Source organism: Anomaloglossus baeobatrachus, chromosome 10 (genome assembly GCF_048569485.1).
Source record: "Anomaloglossus baeobatrachus isolate aAnoBae1 chromosome 10, aAnoBae1.hap1, whole genome shotgun sequence".
In the NCBI taxonomy this organism is placed as follows: domain Eukaryota; kingdom Metazoa; phylum Chordata; class Amphibia; order Anura; family Aromobatidae; genus Anomaloglossus; species Anomaloglossus baeobatrachus.
In genome coordinates this window covers 214,112,263-214,135,537 of record NC_134362.1, presented here as the reverse complement: position 1 = coordinate 214,135,537, position 23,275 = coordinate 214,112,263, and the positions used below count along the sequence as shown (strand labels likewise).

The 23,275-nt window shown below is 51.7% G+C and overlaps 1 protein-coding gene across 1 annotated transcript in view; it reads right to left on the bottom strand.

Moving 5' to 3' along the window:
- LOC142254413 (anillin-like) overlaps nt 1-23,275 on the bottom strand; it is a 44,487-nt gene that overhangs the window by 579 nt on the left and 20,633 nt on the right. Inside the window, 4 exon segments of the mRNA XM_075325455.1 lie at nt 716-888; nt 963-1,070; nt 1,148-1,234; nt 6,719-6,772. Coding sequence (XP_075181570.1) covers nt 716-888; nt 963-1,070; nt 1,148-1,234; nt 6,719-6,772 — 422 coding nt within the window.

Sequence of the window (23,275 nt, the reverse complement as noted above, 5' to 3'; positions counted from 1 at the left end):
TTACACACTGGCATATAATCACGAGCAAGGATCCTGCCCGCTGTCTACATCACAGGCTCAGACATCAGGGGACACCGTACGCAGATTTTCTGGCCGATCGGTGCCGTATTTATGCTAGTCTGGCACTTTTCTAATAAATGGATGAGGCGGGACGTATAACCACAGCAGAAAAAATACCACGGAAGCCTCGCGCCATATCAGGGCAAGTGCGTGACAGGTACGGCCCCATACATCAGGGACAGCCAAGTGCCGTGCCCCCAATAAAGATGGCCACATGAAAACTACTCCCCTACTCCCGGGAGCCATACATCGCTCCTCCGCCCCCGTGCCGGGAGCCATACATCGCTCCTCTGTACTCCCGGGGAGATACTGTAATCCTCCATGCTATTGGGATCCATTCACAGCCTTAAAATCACTCATCTGTACTCCCAGGGGACATGCTGTAATCCTCTGCACTGCTAGCAGCCATACATTGATCCTCTTTATTCCCGGGGGACATGCTGAAATCCTCTGCACTGTTGGATCGCTCCTCAGATCTCATGCAGGGATATGCTGTAATCCTCTGCACTGCTAGGAGCCATATATAGCCTTACATTGATCCTCTGTACTCCCGGGGGGATATGCTGTAATCCTCTGCACTGCTGGGAGCCATATATAGCCTTACATCGCTCCTCAGAACTCGTGCAGGGATATGCTGTACCAGTCATGTACTCACTTGGTGAAGCAGAGCATGTTACGGCATTTTGTCACAAGGGTGTCCACATCATCTTCTCGTTGCGGTCTCATTGTGATGAGCTCCAGGGTGTGGGATCGGGCACAGCTCTCCCTTTTGGCAGCCTCCACCTTGATGCTGGTACAGTTGACGAGATTGATTCTCCCCAATGGCTCCTGTATGGCAAAGCTGAGCGGTCAGTCTGCATCACCTGACATAACGTATTACCACATGGAAGCAGCAGCCTCACCTTAGAGCTCTCCTGGTCAGGATATGCCCAAAACGAGAGGCTGGTCCCAGACAATGTGCACCAACGCCTATGCCAAGCCGCCAAGCCACCGACATCCTCAAACATGGTCTAGAACAAGAGCAAGAAAGATGGTGGGAATCAGAAGGTAAAGATGGAAATACCAGGAGGAGCACGCAACTACGTACCAGGAACCCACGGCGCTGTATATTGGAGTGACTCTGACACCGCAGCTTTAGGTACAGACTTCCCTCTAGTGGGGACAGAAACGGGACCTGAGAAACACAAAAAGGCAGAGGAGAAAGTCAAGACAGCAAAAAGGAAGATTATGGGGGATAGCAACAAGGCGGAGGAGAGGGGGGCCAGCGTCAGGATAGCAAGCAACAAGGCAAAAGAGGGGGCTGGCGTTAGGATAGCAACAAGGCAGAAGAGAGGGGGCCGGTGTCAGCATAGCAACAAGGCAGAAGAGAGGGGACCTGCGTCCGTATAGCAACATGGCGGAGGAGAGGGGGCCTGTGTCAGTATTGCAAGCAACAAGGCAAAGGAGAGGGGGCCGGCGTCCGGATAGCGAACAACAAGGCAAAGGAGAGGGGGCCGGCGTCAGGAAAGCAACAAGGCAAAAGAGAGGGGGCCAGCATCCATATAGCAAGCAACAAGGCAAAAGAGAGGGGGCCAGCATCCGTATAGCAAGCAACAAGGCAGAGGAGAAGGGACCAGCGTCAGTATAGCAAGCAACAAGGCAGAGGAGAAGAGGCCAGCGTCAGTATAGCAAGCAACAAGGCAGAGGAGTAGGGGCCATCGTCAGTATAGCAAGCAACAAGGCAGAGGAGAAGGGGCCAGCGTCAGTATAGCAAGCAACAAGGCAGAGGAGAAGAGGCCAGCGTCAGTATAGCAAGCAACAAGGCAGAGGAGAAGGGGCCAGCGTCAGTATAGCAAGCAACAAGGCAGAGGAGAAGGGGCCAGCGTCAGTATAGCAAGCAATAACAGAGGAGTAGGGGCCATCGTCAGTATAGCAAGGCGGAAGAGAGGGGGCCAGCGTCCGTATAGCAGAGGAGAAGGGGCCAGCGTCAGTATAGCAAGCAACAAGGCAGAGGAGTAGGGGCCATCGTCAGTATAGCAAGCAACAAGGCAGAGGAGTAGGGGCCATCGTCAGTATAGCAAGCAACAAGGCAGAGGAGAAGGGGCCAGCGTCAGTATAGCAAGCAACAAGGCAGAGGAGTAGGGGCCATCGTCAGTATAGCAAGCAACAAGGCAGAGGAGTAGGGGCCATCGTCAGTATAGCAAGCAACAAGGCAGAGGAGTAGGGGCCATCGTCAGTATAACAAGCAACAAGGCAGAGGAGTAGGGGCCAGCGTCCGTATAGCAAGCAACAAGGCAGAGGAGAAAGGGCCAGCGTCAGTAAAGCAAGCAACAAGGCAGAGGAGTAGGGGCCATCGTCAGTATAGCAAAGCGGAAGAGAGAGGGCCGGCGTCAGTATACATAGCAACAAAGGCAGAGGGGGGGGGGGGGGGTGTTGGCCAGTGTCAGGAAAGCAAGCAACAAGACGGAGGAGTAGGGGCCATCGTCAGTATAGCAAGGCGGAAGAGAGGGGGCCAGCGTCCGTATAGCAAGCAACAAGGCAGAGGAGAAAAGGCCAGCGTCAGTAAAGCAAGCAACAAGGCAGAGGAGTAGGGGCCATCGTCAGTATAGCAAGGCGGAAGAGAGGGGGCCAGCGTCCGTATAGCAAGCAACAAGGCAGAGGAGAAAGGGCCAGCGTCAGTAAAGCAAGCAACAAGGCAGAGGAGTAGGGGCCATCGTCAGTATAGCAAAGCGGAAGAGAGGGGGCCGGCGTCAGTATACATAACAACAAAGGCAGAGGGGGGGGGGGGGTGGTGTTGGCCAGTGTCAGGAAAGCAAGCAACAAGACGGAGGAGAAAGGGCCAGCGTCAGTATAGCAAAGCAACAAGGCAGAGGAGAAAGGGCCAGCGTCAGTATAGCAAGCAACAAGGCAGAGGAGAAAGGGCCAGCGTCAGTATAGCAAGCAACAAGGCAGAGGAGAAATGGCCAGCGTCAGTATAGCAAGCAACAAGGCAGAGGAGAAGGGGCCAGCGTCAGTATAGCAAAGCAACAAGGCAGAGGAGAAAGGGCCAGCGTCAGTATAGCAAGCAACAAGGCAGAGGAGAAAGGGCCAGCGTCAGTATAGCAAGCAACAAGGCAGAGGAGTAGGGGCCATCGTCAGTATAGCAAAGCTGAAGAGAGAGGGCCGGCGTCAGTATACATAGCAACAAAGGCAGAGGGGGGGGGGTGTTGGCCAGTGTCAGGAAAGCAAGCAACAAGACGGAGGAGAAAGGGCCAGCGTCAGTATAGCAAAGCAACAAGGCAGAGGAGAAAGGGCCAGCGTCAGTATAGCAAGCAACAAGGCAGAGGAGAAAGGGCCAGCGTCAGTATAGCAAGCAACAAGGCAGAGGAGAAAGGGCCAGCGTCAGTATAGCAAGCAACAAGGCAGAGGAGTAGGGGCCAGCGTCAGTATAGCAAAACGGAGGAGAGGGGGCCGGCGTCAGTATACATAGCAACAAAGGCAGAGGAGGGGGGGGGGGGTGTTGGCCAGTGTCAGGAAAGCAAGCAACAAGACTGAGGAGAGGGGGGCCGGCGTCAGTATAGCAACAAGATAGAGAAGGCAGTAGGGCACCGACAGGACAGAAAAAGGCAGATGGTGGATAGCAAGAAGGCAGAAGAGAGGGAGGCAGTGTCAGGATAGCAAATCTTTGGGGGGGGAGGCAGCGACTACAGCGGCAGTGGCAGCAGGACAATGACTGGTATTATTGTGAGGTGTGAACAATCCTTGTAATATCAGCAGAACCCTGCATGTAGCTATTGTCTTCACTGCAGCACCACCTGCCAGTTACTGTCAGGGCATGCGGAGAGGGTTAGTTCTTGTGCTGCAGAGCCATGGGTTGGGGACTACAGAATATTTTTGGCAATCTATCCATTAGGTCAATAATGGATCCTCAAGAAGCAGAGCCAAAATAGCATTGCAGTGGCATTTGCCCACAGTGATGACCAGGAGGTGTGACCGACACTTCCTCTCCCATCAGAAGATTGTGGCCAGTCCAATGTGTCGTGTGCAACAAGTCCCAACAGTTTGAGGCTGTGCTCACACTGGATATACGAGCAGCACCCAGGGGTGCGGCAAAACCCCCATAAAACCCCCAGAGCCACTCGCTGCTCTGCCCTGAGAGGAGTGTGCGCTTTATTCTGAAAGGTCTGCTACAACGCAGGGGAACAGGTAAGATTTTGGCCCCGTTTCTGTAGGGCAAGATGAGTCTTCAAGATTTGAATGTGTTGCGGGCGGAGGCCGCTGCTTCTCTCAGGAGCCTGCTTGGATCTGGGTTACTGCTACGGCTCGAGTGGTGACCAGACCCGGGCTCTCACGGCCGCCCGTCCTCACAACCGTCAGGAAGGGGGTATTTACAGGGGAGTTGTTGTGTTTGTGACACCACCCGTGTGTTGCGGTGAGGGATGGAGGCACCGCCGCTGCCTGGTGATGAGGCGCCCGGGACTGAAGGAGCGGGGCAGCAAGATGGGATCCCCTCCACGGGTAGGGTGGGAGGGGGGGGGTGTAGTCCCGGGGCCCGAGGGTTGAACACGGGACTGATGGCTGCTGGAGGTGGCGCGCCAGGCTGGACCGGGGGACAATGGTGTACTCACAGTTCAGTAATTTCACACAAGTCCAGTAGTAAACCAAGTTAGCAGTGGCCGGCTGCCTTAGGAGGGTGCATTCGGGTCCAGCACCCAGGTTAATGAACAGGTATCCCTTCCTCCTGCTTTGTGTGTGTGTCTTTCCTTTTGGACGACTTTGCATGGAACGGAGAAGTCCACTCCCGGTACTGTGTGTGTATTGGGAGCTGTGGCCCGCGAAAGCTGACCCTTGGGATTTCAGTGGGTTCTGACGGACACCCTATCCCTTGCGTTGGGCTTCAGTTTCATTCTATCTGGGTAGTAACTGGGACAAAGTCTGCAACCTTGTCCCCGGCTGGTTAATTGGAGAGGGGCTTGCAACCTTCCTCGCCCTAGGGTCCAGGCACCCCGACTGGGCACTGCCTCCGGACCGGATTCCCGCTGTCGGCACCGGTGGGCTACAACCCTGCCCCGCTCCACTTTAGGTCTCCTGTGACCGGATCTCCGTCGCCTGTGGCCCTGCTCACTGTCTGCCACCTAGCCGGGTAGTCCAAGGGCTACTACCCAGGACTACACTGCTGTCAGCTCTCCACACTTCAACTTTAACTTCACTCCTCTCTGACAGACTCAACTGTTGTGTCCTCGCCTCTGACACCTCAGGACCCCTAGGTGGGCGTTCTCATCCGCCTGATCCCGCCTACTGGTGTGCCCTTATGAGGGGGTGGCTAGGGTTTAATGGCTGTGTGTTATGCCTAAGGGGTACTTTGCACGTTGCGACAACGCTACTGCGATATCGTCGGGGTCGAAAGTGACGCATATCCAGCGCCGGTAACGACGTCGCAACGTGTAAAGCCTAGATGCGCCGATAAACGATCGCAAAAGCGTTATAAATAGGTGATCTGTGTAGTGTCTGTCATTTTCATAAGATCGCACCAATAGGAGATACGATGTTGTTCCTCGTTCCTGCAGCAGCAGACATCGCTGTGTATGAAGCCGCAGGAGCGAGGAACATCTCCTTACCTGCCTCCACCGGCAATGAGGAAGGAAGGAGGTGGGCGGGATGTTTACATCCCGCTCATCTCCGCTTCTATTGGCCGCCTGCCGTGTGACGTCGCTATGACGCCGCACGACCCTCCCCCTTAGGAAGGAGGCGGTTCGCCAGCCAGAGCGACGTCGCAGGGCAGGTAAGTGCGTGTGAAGCTGCCGTAGCGATAATGTTCGCTACGCCAGAAATCACAAGATATCGCAGCTGCGACGGGGGCAGGGACTATCGCGCTCGGCATCGCTAGCATCGGCTAGCGATGTCGCAGCGTGCAAAGTACCCCTAAGTATGTTTTGATGGTAACAAGGAGGATGTACACTTTTGTTGGCTTTGCCAGGGCGTCACAAATGTCTCAATGAATTTGGCGCATATTGAAATCGGCCCCATCAGGATTCTTTCTTCAGCCGGGGGCCGGAGTGCATTTTCTGGTGGAATTTATTAAATGAAATGGGTGGGCTTCTCTACAGGTCCAGCCACTGGAGTAAAACTTGCAAAAAGTGACAGCATTTTTGCTGTGAAAGCTGGCGGTCATGTGATTGCACACGGTCACCCCAACTTGGATAACGCCTTCAGATATGCTGAAGAAAAAGTCCCCAGTCATATCCACATTTTTAATGAATTCATTCAAATTACCAGTTGAATTGTCCCCAATGAAGAAGAGCGGGACCAAGCGTTACAGTAAAAATTTCTTCAAATAGACCCATGTTTAAATTTGGGGTGAATCTCAACCCCATGGCGGTACCCAGTGTCTGCCTATACAATATATCTTCAAATGAGGCTCAAGTTACCTGGCAGTAATTGTGCCGCCGGATCAGATCCATGCTGCCCGTGGTCAGAGCATAAAGCAGCTGACAGGGCCTTCAGCCTTAGGGTCCAGGCTGGACACAGCGAAGATACTTTGCAATTATGAAGGTCAGGACAGCTTGTCCAAAAGGCAGAAGACACCACAGATCTGGTTACTAAACTCACAATAAAACGAGTCATTGTCTGGTGTTGGAAGCCCTTCACCCCCAGAGGAGGGAAATCTAACTCCCAAAATCCACTCGGAGTCTGTAACCACCTGATCCTGGAAATGATCCCCAAGAAGACGACCAACCTTCCCTTCCAACTTCATCTAAAAGGAGACAGACTGGGATGAAACAAGAGCAGCCATAGAGGTGTTGGGAAGTAACGACGGCAGGGCATGGAAGGAAAGACGAGGAGAGGAGAGAAAACACAATACGGGGAGTGGGGGGGGGGGTGAAGATTAGGTAAGGAGAAAAACAATACAAGGGGGGTGAAGATGAGGAAAAGAGAGGAAGAACAATACAGGGGGGGGGGGTGAGGACGAGGCAAGGAGTAACAAAAAAAAAGAAAGAAAAGCAGAATACGGGGGGGGGGGGGGGTGAAGATGAGGTAAGGAGAAAGGATAGAATACAGGGGCGACAAAGATGAGGAAGGGAGAGAGAGAAAAGAATACGGGATGGGGGGGGGGGGGAAGACACGGAAAGGAGAGAAAGAACAGAGTTCAGGAGACGTCCTCTGAGCATTATTTGGTCATGTAGGATGTCTGTGCCGCAGATTCCTATGGTCATTGAGCAGATAATGTGGTCCCAGCTGCCCAGAAGGATCTGCTACAACGAGTCACGACCCAGCACAAGACACCACAAGCTAGCAGCCACCAACACTGGAGATCCACCAAGTGGACTTATTCCAGCCACGTGCCATTATCAGGCGTCACTGCACCTGGAAGACCAGCACAAAGGCAACAAACACTGCCCCCAACCCTGCTTCCTCCCTTCTGGGCGGCTGGCCACCCGGCGATGTACGAGCATCCACCATCCGGGCCACAGGTGATCCAGTAAGAGGCAATCACAGATCTGTACACGGTGTAACCTCGGTGGAGTCATGATAAAAACATAAGTACACCCTCTGATGTCTATGGTTTTAGTAGTCAGGACGTTAAAAAAACATTGACCCTTAGGAGGTCTAAAGGGTACTTTACACACAGATAAATCTGCGGCAGATCTGTGGTTGCAGTGAAATTGTGGACAATCAGTGGCAGGTTTGTGGCTGTGTACAAATGGAACAATATGTCCATGATTTCACTGCAACCGCAGATCTGCCAAAGATTTATCTGTGTGTGTAAAGTGGCCTTAAGAGTCAAGAAACTCCATCCACAGATGGACACATTTATCAAAAACTGCAGAAGCAGCGTGAGAAAGTAAGAACACCCAGGGAATAAATATCCTGTAGGAGCAATATGACCATCATGGCTTCTGTGAGACCACCAGTCCTGACGCCATGCCGGTCCGTTTGTGAGAAGGCCATGACCATCATGGCTTCTGTGTGACCACCAGTCCTGACGCCATGCCGGCCCCTCTGTAGGAGCGCTATGACCGTCATGGCTTCTGTGTGACCACCAGTCCTGACCCCATGATGGCCCCTCCGTAGGAGCGCTATGACCTTCAATGCTTCTGTGTGACCATCAGTCCTGACGTCATGGCGGCCCCTCTGTAGGAGAGCTATGACTGTCATGGCTTCTGTGTGACCACCAGTCCTGACCCCATGCCGGCCCCTCCGTAGGAGAGCTATGACAGTCATGGCTTCTGTGTGACCACCAGCCCTGACGTCATGGCGGCCGCTGCAGCTCCGGGTTTGTCGGCGGCTTTTCTGCATAGTGTTGCTATTGCGCCCAGCTCTGGACAGTGACCGGACACTGGAGAGCCGGATACTTGGCGGCTGAGCTTGTGATCATTGCCCGTGTGCTTGCCACAGCTCAGGCCCAGCTTTATCTTTTGGAGAGATGGCCGCCTCACATTGGTCTGTAGAATTCTTTGGTATATAGACATCCATGATCGACGCCATGACTGCACAGCAAGCTTATAAGAACTGTCAAGTCTGGGGTCCCCTATTTAAAATGAGTGGGAAGCCCCAAAGAGATGATATCTGGGAAAAACAAATTAACAAAACTGCTGAGAAGGGTCCATAATATCCCCCGGACCCGAGCTCGCAGGGATTCTGGAGAAGCAGAGAGCGAGGGCCACCTGGCTCTGCAGTGACGGAGCGACGCTGCCGCGCACGTTACAAAGGCGTTACAGACTTGTCAAGAAGTCAGACACTTTGGCACCCTTCTGAGCCTGGGGCAGCCTCCTGTTCAGGGTGGTCTTCAGATCCTTCCCCTCCTGGCTGCACAGTTGGGATGAGGCATTTGTGCCAATATGCTCGGCATTCTCCAGGTGCAGTGCAGGGCATTATGGGTAAACAGCTCTGTCGTCTGCTCCACTCAAAGGACTTTATTGCAGAAGACAACTTTCCTGGCCCCTTATAGACAATCCACTCAATCCACTTCTAATTGAACATGTAACATATGAAGGCCTTTAGACTCTGCTGCAGCTCTTTGGTTCCTTGAGAGTTATCGGAGCACAGCTCTTGCTGGGACGCTCTCTTCTGGGAAAATTGTCAGCTCTGAATAATCCTTCTCACTGAAGAATTATGGCCTCAAAATTGTTTGGAAGATGGACACGTGACGTTTCCCGTATTGATGGGCAGCAATAATGGCTTCTCCAGAAAAGTCCGCTAATGTTTCTTCTTGGCATTGTGATAAATTTATCCTGAAGGCTCCAAACCAGTAAACCGCCAAAACCATCGGCTTGTAGAGGCGCTAACTGGTTAATGAATGAGGCACCGCGACTATCCGCTCAATTCCTGAGACAGTACAAAGAAAGAAGGGAATTTTGTTACTTACCGTAAATTCCTTTTCTTCTAGCTCTTATTGGGAGACCCAGACGATTGGGGTATAGCTACTGCCCTCTGGAGGCCACACAAAGCACTACATTAAAAGTGCAAGGCCCCTCCCCCTCTGGCTATACCCCCCCCGTGGTATCACGGGTTCTCCAGTTTTAGTGCCAAAGCAAGAAGGAGGAAGCCAATAACTGGTTTAAACAAATTAACTCCGAATAACATCGGAGAACTGAAAAACCGTTCAACATGAACATGTGTACCCGCAAACAACAAAAAAACATCCCGAAGGACAACAGGGCGGGTGCTGGGTCTCCCAATAAGAGCTAGAAGAAAAGGAATTTACGGTAAGTAACAAAATTCCCTTCTTCTTCAGCGCTCTATTGGGAGACCCAGACGATTGGGACGTCCAAAAGCTGTCCCTGGGTGGGTAAAGAAATACCTCATGTTAGAGCTGCAAAACAGCCCTCCCCTACGGGGGTGTCACTGCCGCCTGCAGGACTCTTCTACCTAAGCTGGCATCCGCCGAAGCATAGGTATGCACCTGATAATGCTTGGTGAAAGTGTGCAGACTGGACCAGGTAGCTGCCTGGCACACCTGTTGAGCCGAAGCCTGGTGACGTAATGCCCAGGACGCACCCACGGCTCTGGTTGAGTGGGCTTTTAGCCCTGAAGGAACCGGAAGCCCCGCAGAACGGTAGGCTTCTAGAATTGGTTCTTTGATCCATCGAGCCAGGGTGGCTTTAGAAGCCTGCAACCCCTTGCGCGGACCAGCGACAAGGACAAAAAGTGCATCGGCACGGCGCATGGGCGCCGTGCGGGAAATGTAGATTCTGAGTGCTCTCACCAGATCTAGCAAACGTAAGTCCTTTTCATACCGGTGAACCGGATGAGGACAAAACGAAGGCAAGGATATATCCTGATTAAGATGAAAAGAGGATACGACTTTAGGGAGAAACTCCGGAATAGGGCGCAGCACTACCTTGTCCTGGTGGAACACCAGGAAGGGAGCCTTGGATGACAGAGCTGCCAGCTCAGACACTCGCCGAAGCGATGTGATCGCAACAAGAAACGCCACTTTCTGTGACAGCCGAGAAAAGGAAACTTCCTTCAGAGGCTCGAAGGGCGGCTTCTGGAGAGCAACTAGTACCCTGTTCAGATCCCATGGATCTAACGGCCGCTTGTACGGGGGCACAATATGACAGACCCCCTGCAGGAACGTGCGCACCTTAGAAAGACGTGCTAGACGCTTCTGAAAAAACACGGATAGTGCCGAAACTTGCCCTTTAAGGGAGCTGAGCGACAAGCCCTTTTCTAACCCCGATTGCAGGAAGGAAAGAAACTTGGGCAATGCAAATGGCCAGGGAGACACTCCCTGAGCAGAGCACCAGGATAAGAAAATCTTCCACGTTCTGTGGTAGATCTTAGCCGAATTCGACTTTCTAGCTTGTCTCATTGTGGCAACGACTCCTTGAGATAATCCTGCAGATGCTAGGATCCAGGACTCAATGGCCACACAGTCAGGTTCAGGGCCGCAGAATTCTGATGGAAAAACGGCCCTTGGGACAGTAAGTCTGGTCGGTCTGGCAGTGACCACGGTCGACCGATCGTGAGATGCCACAGATCCGGATACCACGACCTCCTCGGCCAGTCTGGAGCGACGAGTATGATGCGGCTGCACTCGGATCTGATCTTGCGTAGCACTCTGGGCAAGAGCGCCAGAGGCGGAAACACGTATGGGAGCTGAAACTGCGACCAATCTTGAACCAAGGCGTCTGCCGCCAGAGCTCTTTGATCGCGCGACCTCGCCATGAATGCCGGGACCTTGTTGTTGTGCCGGGATGCCATTAGGTCGACGTCCGGCACTCCCCAGCGGCGACAGATTTCCTGAAACACGTCCGGGTGAAGAGACCATTCCCCTGCGTCCATGCCCTGGCGACTGAGGAAGTCTGCTTCCCAGTTTTCTACGCCTGGGATGTGAACCGCGGATATGGTGGATGCTCTGTCCTCCACCCACATTAGAATGCGCCGGACTTCTTGGAAGGCTTGCCGACTGCGCGTCCCTCCTTGGTGGTTGATGTATGCCACCGCTGTGGAGTTGTCCGATTGGATTCGGATCTGCTTTCCTTCCAGCCACTGTTGGAAGGCCAGTAGAGCAAGATACACTGCTCTGATCTCCAGAACATTGATCTGAAGGGTGGACTCCTGCGGAGTCCACGTCCCCTGAGCCCTGTGGTGGAGAAATACTGCTCCCCACCCTGACAGACTCGCATCTGTCGTGACTACTGCCCAGGATGGGGGCAGGAAGGATCTTCCCTGTGACAATGAGGTGGGAAGGAGCCACCATTGTAGGGAGTCCTTGGCCGTCTGGGAAAGCGAGACTTTCCTGTCCAGGGACGTTGACTTCCCGTCCCATTGGCGGAGAATGTCCCATTGAAGTGGGCGCAGATGAAACTGCGCAAAGGGAACTGCTTCCATGGCTGCCACCATCTTCCCTAGGAAATGCATGAGGCGCCGCAAGGGATGCAACTGGCCCTGCAGAAGAGATTGCACCCCTGTCTGTAGTGACCGCTGCTTGTTCAGCGGAAGCTTCACTATCGCTGCTAGAGTATGAAACTCCATGCCAAGATACGTTAGTGATTGAGTCGGTGATAGGATCGACTTTGGAAAGTTGATGATCCATCCGAAAGACTGTAGGGTCTCCAGCGTAGCATTCAGGCTGTGCTGACATGCCTCTTGAGAGGGAGCTTTGACCAATAAATCGTCTAGGTAAGGGATCACCGAGTGTCCCTGAGAGTGCAAGACTGCTACCACCGCCGCCATGACCTTGGTGAAGACCCGTGGGGCTGTTGCCAGACCAAATGGCAGAGCTACGAACTGGAAATGGTCGTCTCCTATCACAAAACGTAGAAAACGTTGATGTTCTGTAGCAATTGGCACGTGGAGATAAGCATCTTTGATGTCTATTGAGGCAAGGAAGTCTCCTCTGGACATTGAGGCAATGACAGAACGCAGGGTTTCCATCCGGAACTTCCTGGCGTGCACATGTTTGTTGAGCCGTTTTAGGTCCAGAACAGGACGGAACGAGCCGTCCTTTTTTGGAACCACAAAGAGATTGGAGTAAAACCCTTGCCCTTGTTCCTGAGGAGGGACTGGGATCACCACTCCTTCCGCTCTTAGGGAGCCCACCGCCTGCAGCAGAGCATCTGCTCGGTCTGGATGTGGGGAGGTTCTGAAGAACCGAGCTGGAGGACGAGAATTGAACTCGATTCTGTACCCGCGAGACAAAATGTCCGTCACCCACCGGTCTTTGACCTGTGACATCCAAATGCCGGAAAAGCGGGAGAGCCTGCCCCCGACCGGCGATGCGGAGGGAGGGGGCTGGAAGTCATGAGGTAGCCGCTTTGGAAGCGGTACCTCCATTTGCTTTCTTGGGGCGCGTGTGAGCCCGCCACGAATCTGAGTTTCTTTGCGTCCTCTGAGTCCCTTTGGACGAGGTAAATGGTGTCTTGCCCGAACCTCGAAAGGACTGAAACCTCTGCTGCCACTTTTTCTGCTGAGGTTTGGTTGTTCTGGGTTGTGGTAAAGAGGAGTCTTTACCCTTAGACTGCTTAATGATATCAGCCAATGGCTCGCCAAACAGTCTATCTCTAGATAAAGGCAAACTGGTTAAACATTTTTTGGAACCAGCATCTGCTTTCCAGTCCTTTAACCACAAGGCTCTGCGCAAAACTACCGAATTGGCGGACGCCATTGAGGTGCGACTGGTAGATTCTAGGACCGCATTGATAGCGTAAGACGCAAACGCCGACATCTGCGTGGTAAGGTGCGCCACTTGCGGCACTGCTGGATGTATGATAGCATCCACTTTTGCTAAGCCAGCTGAAATAGCCTGGAGTGCCCATACGGCTGCGAATGCCGGAGCAAACGACGCGCCGATAGCTTCATAGACAGATTTTAACCAAAGGTCCATCTGTCTGTCATTGGCATCTTTAAGTGAAGCGCCATCCTCCACTGCAACTATGGACCTAGCTGCGAGTTTGGAAATCGGGGGGTCTACCTTTGGACACTGTGTCCAGCGCTTGACCACCTCAGGGGGGAAAGGGAAACGCGTATCTTTAGATCGTTTAGAGAAACGCCTTTCTGGGTGAGCGTCGTGCTTCTGGATTGATTCTCTGAAGTCAGCGTGATCCAACAAAGCACTCAATTTACGCTTGGGATAAAGGAAACGAAACTTCTCCTGCTCCGCAGCCGCCTCTTCTGCTGAAGGGGCTGGGGGAGAAATATCCAACAGCCTATTGATGGCTGAGATAAGGTCGTTTACCATGGCATCCCCATCAGGGGTATCCAGGTTGAGAGGGGTTCCAGGAATGGATTCCTGATCACTCTCATCAGACACATCACAGGGAGACTGATTGCGCTGAGACCCTGAGCAGTGTGATGACGTCGAGGGTCTTTCCCAGCGAGCTCGCTTAGGGTGGCTGGGGCTATCATCTGACTCATAATCCTCGGCCTGTGAAGCCGGGGACTCCCCTGTGGGCTGGATTAATTCCAAGTGAGGGGGACCTGAGGACAGAGGCCTCGCCGTGCCCAAAGACTGAGCCCCATGCATAGATTGCAAGGTTTCAAGTATTTTTGCCATAGAGACAGACATATTATCAGCAAAAACTGCAAAGTCTGTCCCTGTCACCGGGGCAGGACTTACAGGCGTCTCAGCCTGGGTCACTCTCCCTCCTGACTCCGGCTGGCGAAGCAGCACCGGGTCGGAGCATTGCACACAATGGGGGTCATCGGAGCCTGCTGGTAGATTAGCCCCACATGCAGCACACGCAGTATACACAGCCCTAGCCTTGGCAGCCTTGCGTTTTGAGGATGGCATGTTGTTGCTTCCACAGAGTGATCTGGGAGATGCAGCCAGAAGCGACCTTACAGTGCAAGAATACAATATCTCTATATCCTACACAGTACACCAATACACCGTGAGGCACTAGAGGGACCAGCACAGAAAAATCGCTTACCGCCCGCTTAAAAAGCGGGTGTGTGGTCGCCAGATAGCCCCTAGTCCAGGTCTCCCAGAGCCTTGCGTCCTTCCTCCAGCCAGACTGCATGTAATGGCTGCCGGCGTCCTGAGAGAGAAGGGGGGCGGGCCCTGGGCGTTCCTGGCTAAGAGCGGGAAGCCTGCTTCCCTCTGTGCCTAGTGTGAGGGCTGGAGCATGTAAATCAGGCTCCAGCCCTCGTCGCTGCTAGCGAACAGCGTCTCTCCCCTACCCTGAATGACAGGGTGGGGGCGGGAACGAATCGGAGCTGCCGGCGTCCTAGGCCCAAAAAGCCAGGGACTCAATTTATAACCGCCGCCGCCGTAAAAGCGCGGACGGCGGATCCCCGGCGCACCACAAGTCACAGCAGCGCCGCCCGGTCCAGAGGGGGTCGGCGCTGCGTTCCCATACACAAACAATCCCCCAGTAATCTGTAGGGACACTAGCTCCAACGTTGCGGTCCCCGGCGCACTACAACACCCAGCCAGCCCGGAGTGTGTCTGTGCCTGCCGGGGACACAGAGTACCTGTATGATGCAGGGCCTGTCCCTGATCGTACTCCTGCTCCGTCTCCATCAGGTTCTAATGGGTCTGTGGATGGAGCCCGGCGTCAGAGCTGAGAGGCCGGCAGGATCCCACTTCCACAGAGCCCTACCAGGGGATGTGGAAGGAAAACAGCATGTCAGGCTCCAGCCCTGTACCAGCAATAGGTACCTCAACCTTACAACACCATCCAGGGGTGAGAAGGGAGCATGCTGGGGGCACTATATGTGCCCTCTTTTCTTCCATCCGAAATAGTCAGCAGCTACTGCTGACTAAAATCTGTGGAGCTATGCATGGAATGTCTGACCTCCTTCGCACACAAAGCTAAAACTGGAGAACCCGTGATACCACGGGGGGGGTATAGCCAGAGGGGGAGGGGCCTTGCACTTTTAATGTAGTGCTTTGTGTGGCCTCCAGAGGGCAGTAGCTATACCCCAATCGTCTGGGTCTCCCAATAGAGCGCTGAAGAAATCTCAATATGACGAGCGCTGCTTAGATCTAATGGCGCCACCGCGGGGACATCGCGGGAAATCAACGCTGCCAATTCTAAGGAGAAATACTGAACGAACAACTTACAGCCAAGCTGAAGACCATTAGAAACGGGAGGGCAGCAAAACAGGGCGCGCCCACCCGCCTGAAATACGTAATTACTTACCGGTAATGTGTTTTTTCTGAACCCATGACGGCACCACGAGAGAGGGGATCCGCCCTTCAAGGACAGGAAACCTCCAGAATAAAAAGGGGCGGCACCTCTCCCCGCATCAGTTGATTACCGAGCATGACAGGACCTCCGAAACAAGGAACATCGTTAAAAAACATATCCCGCCACCATAACCGCCCAGTGAAGAGGAGTGAAAAGGGAAGCAAACTAGCAACCCCCAAGTGCAGGGAGCGAATGTAAGGGTGCAGTCATGGGTTCAGAAAAAACACATTACCGGTAAGTAATTACGTATTTTTCCAGCACCCATGACGGCACCACGAGAGAATTACAGAGAGGAAGACCTAGGGAGGGACAACAGTTTGCAGAACCCGCCTCCCAAAGGTGATGTCGGTGAACGACAAATCAAGGCGATAGTGATTAAAAAAGGTGGACGGAGAAGACCAGGTTGCCGCCTTACATATCTGCTCGATGGAGACCTCCGATCTCTCCGCCCAGGAAGATGCCATCGCTCGCGTGGAGTGTGCCTTCAAACCAGGAGGTACGTCTTCCCCCCCGGCTGCGTAGGCAACCGAGATGGCATCCCTGATCCACCTTGCCAAAGTGGATTTAGAAGCCTTAAGCCCCTTTCTACAACCCTGGAAGACTACAAACAGACTTATCCCTCCTCCCTTCCAAGGTGACCAACAGATACCGTTGAAGACAACGCCTAACATCCAGGCAGTGCCTCCCATCTGCTCCGGAGTAGAAGGGTTGGCATAAAAAGAGGGGAGCACTATTTCCTGTGATCTATGGAAGTGGGAATGCACCTTCGGCAAATAGGCAGGGTCAGTACGTAAAACTACTCGGTCCTCAAAAAACTGGGTATACGGAGGAGAAATGGATAAGGCCTGAAGGTCACTAACCCTACGGGCAGAAGTGAGGGCGACCAGGAGAATCGTCTTAAGGGACAGATGCTTGAGAGAGATAGAATCTAAGGGCTCAAATGGGGGCCGTGTTAAAGCTGAAAGGACCAAGTTAAGGTCCCAGGACGGAAGTGGCATGGTTCCCCGAGGCTTAGACCTAGCACAGGACCTAACGAACCTAGATATCCAGGGATCTCCAGCCAGGGCATGGTTATACAAGGCGCTCAGTGCGGAGATTTGCACCTTAAGGGTACTAACGGATAGACCCAGTTCCCAACCCTTCTGGAGAAATTCCAGGACAACCGGGACGGAGGGTGGTTTAGTAGGATCCGCACCCGAAGAGGTCAGGAATTTCGCCCAAATACGCCCATAAATGCGAGTAGTGACAGGCTTTCTGCACTGCATCAAGGTGGAGATCAGACCCTGAGAAAAGCCCTTAGTGCCTAATAGCGACCTCTCAAGAGCCACGCCGCCAGGTGTAACCTGGTGTGCTGTGGGTGGAAGGCTGGACCCTGGGATAGGAGATCCGGTAGGTCCGGGAGAACCCACGGATCGGTGACTGACAGATGCGTCAGCCAATAAAACCAAGGCCTCTTCGGCCAAAAGGGTGCTATGGGGTGGCCTGGACCTCATGTAGAGAGGAAGCAGCGTGGGTGATCTCCTGCCTGGATCCTGAATTATCCTGCACACCGGCCTTGCTGACAGGCACTACCGACCCTGGAGGGCTGCAACACAACTTATAACACCCAGGGAAGCGAGCACAGCCAGGATATGCCGACCCGCAGTAAAAGGGACAGAGACGCGCAGGAGCGTGCCTCTGAAGAATCCAATATGGCGCCGCCGGCATCCACACCATCCCGAGCTGGAGCAGTGGGAGTAGCAAGCAGGTTGGAGCGGTTTGCCAGAGTGGCCCCTGGCACAGAGCCTACCTGCAACGAGGCACCCGATGGCAGCGCTGAACGGGCCCTGGAGCAGGGAGAAAACATACCCGACAGTGAGACTGAGTACCCTGGGCCCTGCATGTTCAGCAGCACAAGGTATGCAGACACACAGGCCTGTGCTGGCAGAGGGAGGAGGGGGAGATGTGGAGCAAACAATACCTGTTTTCACTGAGGCCATACTGAGAGACATTCTGGCAGCAATTAACTCTTGCAATACCACATTGGCCACTCTAAGCAGCCAGATGGGAACTGTCACCTCAGATATGGCCTGTATTAAACGTGAGCTGCAAGGGGTGACTGTCAGAATGGGGGAGTTGGAGGAAAGAGTGAGTACAACAGAGGATAAATTGCCCCCAATGTCACGAGAGCTGGGAAAGGCCACGCAAAATATCTCCACACTGCTAAACAAGGTGGATGATTTAGAAAATCGCTCCCGCATAAGTAATTTGCGACTGGTGGGGGTCCCAGAGAGGATGGAGGGCAATGACCCACTGAATTTCTTTGAAAAATGGCTTAAAGACACCATGGGAAAAGACATACTGTCCCCTTTCTTCACCATTGAAAGGGCGCACAGGGTCCCTGCGCGTGCCCCACAGCCGGGAGCACCCCCACGTCCTATTCTGATTAAACTACTGCACTATAAAGATAGGGACACGATCCTGCGCAGAGCCAGAGATATCAAAGAACTTGCAATTGATGGGAGGAAGATATCAATATTTCCTGATTTCTCCATGGAAGTGCAACGTAAAAGAGCGCAATTTATTGAGATAAAAAAACGACTGCGCAACCTGCAAGTGCCATATTCCATGACGTACCCTGCTAAGCTGCGGATTGCTGCGAACGGAGAGACTCATTTTTTTGATACGGCTGGGGCGGCATTGTCTTGGCTGGATATCAATGAGAGATCCCTGAGGAGGAAGAATACCTGAGATTTCCCTTTCTGCCGCCAGGCGTTGTTTTTGTTTGGGACGCTATGCTGGTGAGCTCATTACAGTTAAATTCATCTAGGATCCAGGTTGGGAGACGGCCGGTTCATTGTGGACACCCGCTGCACTAGCGAGTTGTGGACCCCCTCCCTGCATGGACTTGGGGCGTGTTTTTAGCCCTGATTCTCTCTATTTGGGAGAAATGTGTAAGATACACTTGATTTTGAGGGCAGGGGCACTGCGCACTGGTGTGCGGAGCCCTATCTCTCTCGTTGTTTTTCTTGTTTATTGTTGTATGATGCAATCTGTTTGGGAAGTGTGGTGTGCCTCAGTCGTGTCGCTCAACCTAATGTTTTTGAGAATCGGTGGAGAACGCCTCTCTCCTTCAGGTATGAAGTATCCGTCCGGATCATATCTTAGTCTACGCTTATGGCGACATCTTTAAATATTGTAGCGTGGAATGTTAGAGGGCTCGGAGATGCGAACAAAAGATGTGCTATATTTACTCACCTACAGAAACTTTTACCGGCTATTTTATGTCTCTCCGAGACCCATATGGTCAGGGATAATGTTCATTGGCTGAGGAAGGGATGGATCGCGCATGAATATCATTCCACATACTCGACCCATGCACGGGGTGTGAGTGTGTTGGTGCACAAATCCATCCCGTTCTCATGTACCAAATCAGTGATTGACCCGGGGGGCAGATTTGTATGTTTGCTTTGCACGCTGTATGGTATACAATTTATTCTGGTTGCGATATATATCCCTCCACCATATTCAGTCGAACCGGTAAAAAGGATATTGTCTATTTTAGATTCCCTTCCATCTGTGCCGACGCTTTTGATAGGGGATTTTAATAATTACTTACATCCCTATCTAGATAAGTTACACTCGGGAAACATATCGGAGAACGCCGCCCCGACTTCATTTGCTAGAATGCTAACGGAGCTGGGTTTTGTAGATCTTTGGCGTGCCCAACACCCCACAACCAAACAATTCTCCTGTTACTCTAGCTCCCACCACACCATGTCACGGATAGACCTGGCTATTGGAAACGCACTTATGGCCTCATATACACAAAAGGTGGCCTACCTACCTAGAAGCGTATCTGATCACTCACCATTACATGTTACGCTTGCATGGGGAAACCCCGTCACTCTGCCCAGGCCTATCTGGAAACTTAATCCCTTCTGGATCCAGCTTATTGGGGGATCTTTACATGATAACATTCTAGAATACTTCAATGTTAATGAGTGCTCTGCACCGCCACACATAGTTTGGGACTCTATGAAAGCTGTGGTAAGGGGCATATATATTAGAGAAATATGCATACGCAAAAATCAAACCAAATGTTACACCCAGAGTCTGATTCAGGAGGTATCTGATGCGGAGGCTGCGGTGGTGCTCAACCCAACAGTAGAAACTAAAAACACTCTAGAGAAGGCACAGATGTCACTCAAAGAAAATCTCATGTCGGTGGCAGAAAATAAACGCTATTTCCTTAAACAAAATTATTTTATGGCAGGGGAGGGCGTGGGGCACCTACTGGCCACAGTCATTAGAGCACAGGAAGGATCTTCTTATATAAATAGGTTAAAGACTGAATCAGGTGACTTTGTAACAGAAAGCGAGGATATAATAAGAGAAATAAAGAGCTATTATATGCGGCTATACACATCAGACTGTGACCTTACGGAGACTGAGATTGAGCAGTATTTGGATGCTCTCTCTCTTCCTTCACTGAGTGATGTAAACAGGGAATTGCTGGACCGGGACATCTCATTGGAAGAACTGGAGGAAGCGCTTGGCCAGACACAAAATGAAAAAGCTCCGGGAACGGATGGCCTGCCTGGAGAGTTTTATAAAGCGTATGCACCCTTACTGCTACCCAAACTACTTAAGGTATTTGAAGAGGCTGAAAGGCAGAGGGTCCTCCCGCCCTCTATGAGGGAAGCCTTAATAGTCTTAATATTAAAACCTGGAAAAGATCCAGAGATCCCGGATTCGTATCGCCCAATCTTTCTCCTACAAACAGACATTAAATTGCTGGCCAAGGTGCTCGCCAATAGGATGTCCCGAGTCATCTCATCTATAGTGCAGAGTGATCGGACAGGCTTCATTCCATGCAGAGCCACATCTATGAATCTCAGGAAATTATATTTGGGAATTCAACATAGTTCTGAGGTACCGGGGGAAAGGGCAATTTTGTCATTAGACGCCGCTAAGGCGTTCGATAGCCTTGAATGGGAATATATGTGGGCTGTACTTCGGAAAATGGGCTTTGGACATAGATTCATAAATTGGGTAAAACTGCTATATGACTCACCGGTGGCAAAGGTTAGGGTTAATGGCAGGGTCTCCGAGTCTTTTCCTCTTGGAAGAGGTACTAGACAGGGGTGCCCGCTTTCACCCTTGCTATTCGCAACTGCAGTGGAGCCGTTGGCAGTGGCAATACGGAAATCCAGGGAGGTAGAGGGATTTCGGTGTGGAGCCGTGGAACAAAAGATATCATTATACGCAGACGATCTACTCTTATATTTAGACAGGGTACGTTCCTCGATTTTGCCGGCAATGAATATCATTCGGGAATTTGGACAGAGGTCTGGTCTACTAATCAACTGGTCCAAGTCGGCTTTAATGCCGTTGGACCCCCTTCCGGGGGACTTTTCGGACTTACAGATTCCAGTTCCTGTGGTCCGGGAGTTTAAATATCTGGGAGTAATTGTCAGCCCAATCCCGAAGGATTTCCAGGCCCTAAATCTGGAACCCCTGTTACAGCGATTCAGAGCAAAAGTGCATACCTGGTGCCGTTTGCCGCTATCAAATGTCGGCAGATCCAATTTAATTAAAATGGTAATGATGCCACAATTACTATACCTTATACATAATTCTCCAGTGTGGATATGTAGGGAATTTTTTGTAAAAATTAATACAATATTCCGGGAACTTATTTGGAAGAAAAAGCAAGCTAGGATTCGACTGGAAGTGCTACAGCGGGGAAAGGAGGAGGGAGGACTGGCGGTACCAAACCCATATATATACTATATAGCCTCCCAGATGCAACATCTGAGGGGTTGGGGCAAAGAAGGAGGGTATGATACCAGTGGTGATATAGTGAGAGAGGGATCAGTATGGAAGTACCCAGGTTGCCGGTTGGATGTGGGACAAAGACAGATAAATGGGGCACGATATCCCACACTGGCTATGATATTCCGGGTGTGGGACAGGGGTAAGTCTCTTTTGGGGATAAGCGGACCTACAGAGCTCTGGCCACTGTGGCAGAACCCCGACTTGCCAGAAATTAAAAAATTAGTAGGGTTCAGAGGATGGGAGGATAAAGGGATCCATTTAGTGTCACAAGTACTACAAAATAATACTCTTAAAAGCTTTGAACAATTGAGAACGGAGTTTCACCTTCCGCATGTCTTCTTTTATCAGTATTTGCAGCTGAGACACGCACTGGAAAGACAGGGGAGGACAAACCCGGTCACAGTGACACATAATCAAACATTACATAGGCTGCTTACATCTGAGTCCTCTAAGGGTCTTATTTCGGAACTATATAAAAAATTACTACCTGCCCATCTGGAAACACATCCATTGCTTGTTAAAAGCAAATGGGAACGAGACGTCTGTCCCCTGACGGAAGGCCAGTGGTCTGATATATTGGAACAAGTTCCTAAACTGGCGGTATCGGAGTGCCAAAAGCTGTCTCAAATATATCTCATCCACAGGGTATATAAAACTCCCAGTCTACTATTTAAGATGGGACTCAGACCAAACACACAGTGTGTTAGGTGTGGACAGGATGATGCCCATTTGATGCATGTTATGTGGGAGTGTGGACACATTGGTGATTTCTGGAACCAAACCCTGAGACTTATAGGTCAAATATATCATATCACAATACAACCGTCGCCCCGCCTGTGCCTGTTGAGCCTATGGGAAGGAGAAGTGGATCCGGATTCTCCAACAGCCCTGGGAATAGCACGTATCTTGTACCAAGCAAGAAAGCTACTTGCATATCACTGGTTAGACCGTCTACCACCAACATTACCAGAGCTCAAAAACAAATTAAATAACGTCATAAGATTGGAAAGGGGAGTTTATTTAAAAAGAAAAACATTGAAAAAGTTTTACAACATTTGGCGGCCATGGATGGAGTTGCCGGGCCTACCCTCTAGTGCACTGGTTCGGGATGCAATGCTGGACCGGTTACTGTTGTGCCTGCAGTGATGGCATGTGTGAGGAAGGGAATTAAAACTAGTTTTTTCTGTGGCGAAATGGACTTTGAATGAAGAGGTGAGAGAGGACTGGAATGGTTTCATGGATGACTGCACGGAGAGGGAGGAGCAGGAGAGTATAGCAATATGATGTGGAGCGACACGGCTGATGGAGGAGAGTATAGCAATATGATGTGCAGCGACACGGCTGATGGAGGAGAGTATAGCAATATGATGTGCAGCGACACGGCTGATGGAGGAGAGTATAGCAATATGATGTGCAGCGACACGGCTGATGGAGGAGAGTATAGCAATATGATGTGGAGCGACACGGCTGATGGAGGAGGTGTTCCTGTTAGTCTGAGGCATTATTGCATAATTTAAGTTTTGTTTATTTGTAGAGCCACGAGGTTTGTAGGCTCAAGTTATATAATATAACTAGAAGGTGGCCCGATTCTACGTATCGGGTATTCTAGAATTTACGTATTGTGTAGTTCATGTATGATTTTTGTTTATATATATATATATATATAGAGAGAGATGCTGTTGTCTGTAGTTACCAAGTGTTTGTGTAGGGCGCTGTACATGTTCTGGGTGTTGTCTGGGTGTGACGGGGGGTGAGAGCGGTGTTGTATGTGTGTTGCGTGTGTTGCGTTGTTTGTG